The 2,101-nt window shown below is 47.6% G+C and overlaps 1 protein-coding gene across 1 annotated transcript in view; it reads left to right on the top strand.

Moving 5' to 3' along the window:
- Window positions 1-1,669, top strand: part of UCK1 (uridine-cytidine kinase 1) — a gene marked incomplete at its 5' end in the record, with an annotated part of 3,322 nt that extends 1,653 nt beyond the window's left edge. Inside the window, 2 exons of the mRNA XM_010179016.1 lie at window positions 950-998; window positions 1,375-1,669. Of these exons, the coding sequence (XP_010177318.1) occupies window positions 950-998; window positions 1,375-1,562 (237 nt within the window). The remainder of the gene's footprint in view (window positions 1-949; window positions 999-1,374) is intronic.
- Between the last annotated feature and the right edge of the window lie 432 nt (window positions 1,670-2,101).

Raw genomic sequence — 2,101 nt, 5'->3', positions numbered from 1 at the left:
CTTCCCTCTGCCTCATCTATGTAACCATTACAAGCTGCTTGTTCGAGGAATTTAAATGGTTGGTGCCTTGTATTGCAGAGCACCATGAAAATCCCTAGAGGCTGCACACGTTTTCCCAGTGCTTGCTGCCATGGCTGTTTTAGCATAGGTCCCTTTGACTGAAACACTCCCACCCTGCATTTATTCTTAAGTCTTGCAGGAAGAAAGAGGAGCTTGGTTTCCAGCAAACTCTCTCAACAAGGAATGCTGGTGAAAACCTGGGGCAGACCACTACAGCATCTACTTGCTGTGCCATATAATGCAGGAACAAGTTAGGTGCTCACATAATCAAATTAATTTGTTAAAAACCCTCTGAGAACAAAATCCTGTATGTGGATTAAAGAAGATGGAAAAGGCCAGCTCAAGTACCTCTCGCTCTAGATCAAAGCAATTTGGGATTGTAAAAGTACTCATTAGAAATGCAGGATCCGCCAGCCTTTTTATAAGGAGGGCCTCTATGGTGATACAGATCAATAAAATGTCATCAGAGGCAGGAGGGAATTTCACACGCGCGTTGGTACCTTGGCTGTCGGCAGAGATTTCATAATGGCTCGTGAAATGCTGATTAGAACCAGCTCTTAGTGAACAGACCTCAGCCTCAAAGCAAGTGACCCATTTGAAGGCAGCGCACTCTTCAGAAGCGTAAAAGCAGTACTCCACACTTGACCTACTGCTTCTACCTGCTGATTCACTGCAAAGGGGCAGCAAGAACAATCCCTGACCTTAATCCAGTGCACGTTAACCAGTGTGACTTCTCAATTCATTTAGGTGTTACCATGACTGAGAGCTTTAACTTACAGTCCACAGAAGCCCCTCCATTGTGCCCTCAGGTTGCAGGCATTTGGTGGCTTCTTCCTAGAATAAAGCTGGCTTTTCCTATTAAGTCTCCACAACTGTTGCTGTTTTGCAGACAAAGAAGTACGCGGATGTGATCATCCCCCGAGGAGTTGACAACATGGGTAAAAGGGAGTTTGGTTCTCTGCCTGATTTCCCTGGGGAGACCACCTTTGGGGCTGGGAAGGGAGCAGAGGTGGCACACCCCTGCCTTGGCTGCTTTCCTTGCTTCTAAGCTTCCCTTGCTTGCTGGAGGGCTGAGGGGAGGGAGCTGCTCAGCCTGGAGAGGGCTGAAAAAGGTGATGTGTGATTGGCGATGCAGAGCAGGACACCAGTGTTAAAGCTGGTGTCGCAGTTGCTGGTTCCTGGTGAGGTCTGACCTCACTGCGAAGGGCAGGTATAGTTTAAGGGCTTGCTGTTAAAACTTGAGTTGAACAGGGCTGGATGCTCCACATTTTCTGCATAGCCTATGTGTCCTGTATTTCCCATTCCTTCCTGCAGTTGCTATAAACCTGATAGTGCAGCACATTCAAGATATCCTCAACGGAGACATCTGCAAGTGGCAGCGAGGGGCCGTGAACGGACACGGTCGGACCTACAAGCGCCCATTCCCTGAACAAACTGAGAGCAGCAACGTGCTAGCAGCTGGCAAACGCTCCCATCTGGAGTCCAGCAGCCGCCCGCACTAACTTGTCTGAAGGATTTGCCTCTGGTCCAGACCAACACTGAAGACAACTTCGGGAAAGAAGGACTTCAACAGAATGGTTGGTGAAGTGCCCTTTAAATCATCCTAGCAACGGAGGGGATAATTCTTGCAGAAGGGAGAGAAAGGAGTTGGCCTAGGGCCCCTCTCCCGTGCAAAACCCCTCCCTTTTCTCCCTATGATGTCTGGAGTTACTGTGTTACTTGATGGACTGGTTAAAGGCAGTGCTACTTGCCTTTTTTTTTATTTTCAAAATGAGATCTAACGTTGAAGTCTCCTCTGAAAATTAAGCGCTACTCGGTGATTAGCAAGATACCCATTCTGTGATTCTGGTGCCTGATTTATTCCTTTCTAAGCTCCAGAACCTTGCTATGCTCTACGGTTAAATTTTTGTACCCAAATAGTCTCCTTTACCAGTTATTGAATGTGTGAGCTCCAACTGGATTGAGCTGCTCATGGAAACAGAAACCTGACTGTTAGTACTGGTGTCTTTTAGGGCACTGCTGTACTGCTGGTTGCAGATTC

This window comes from Mesitornis unicolor, unplaced genomic scaffold (assembly GCF_000695765.1).
Source record: "Mesitornis unicolor isolate BGI_N332 unplaced genomic scaffold, ASM69576v1 scaffold8102, whole genome shotgun sequence".
Classification (NCBI taxonomy): Eukaryota; Metazoa; Chordata; class Aves; order Mesitornithiformes; family Mesitornithidae; genus Mesitornis; species Mesitornis unicolor.
The sequence above is the reverse complement of the archived record's forward strand: the minus strand, read 5'-3'. Positions and strand labels throughout refer to the sequence as shown.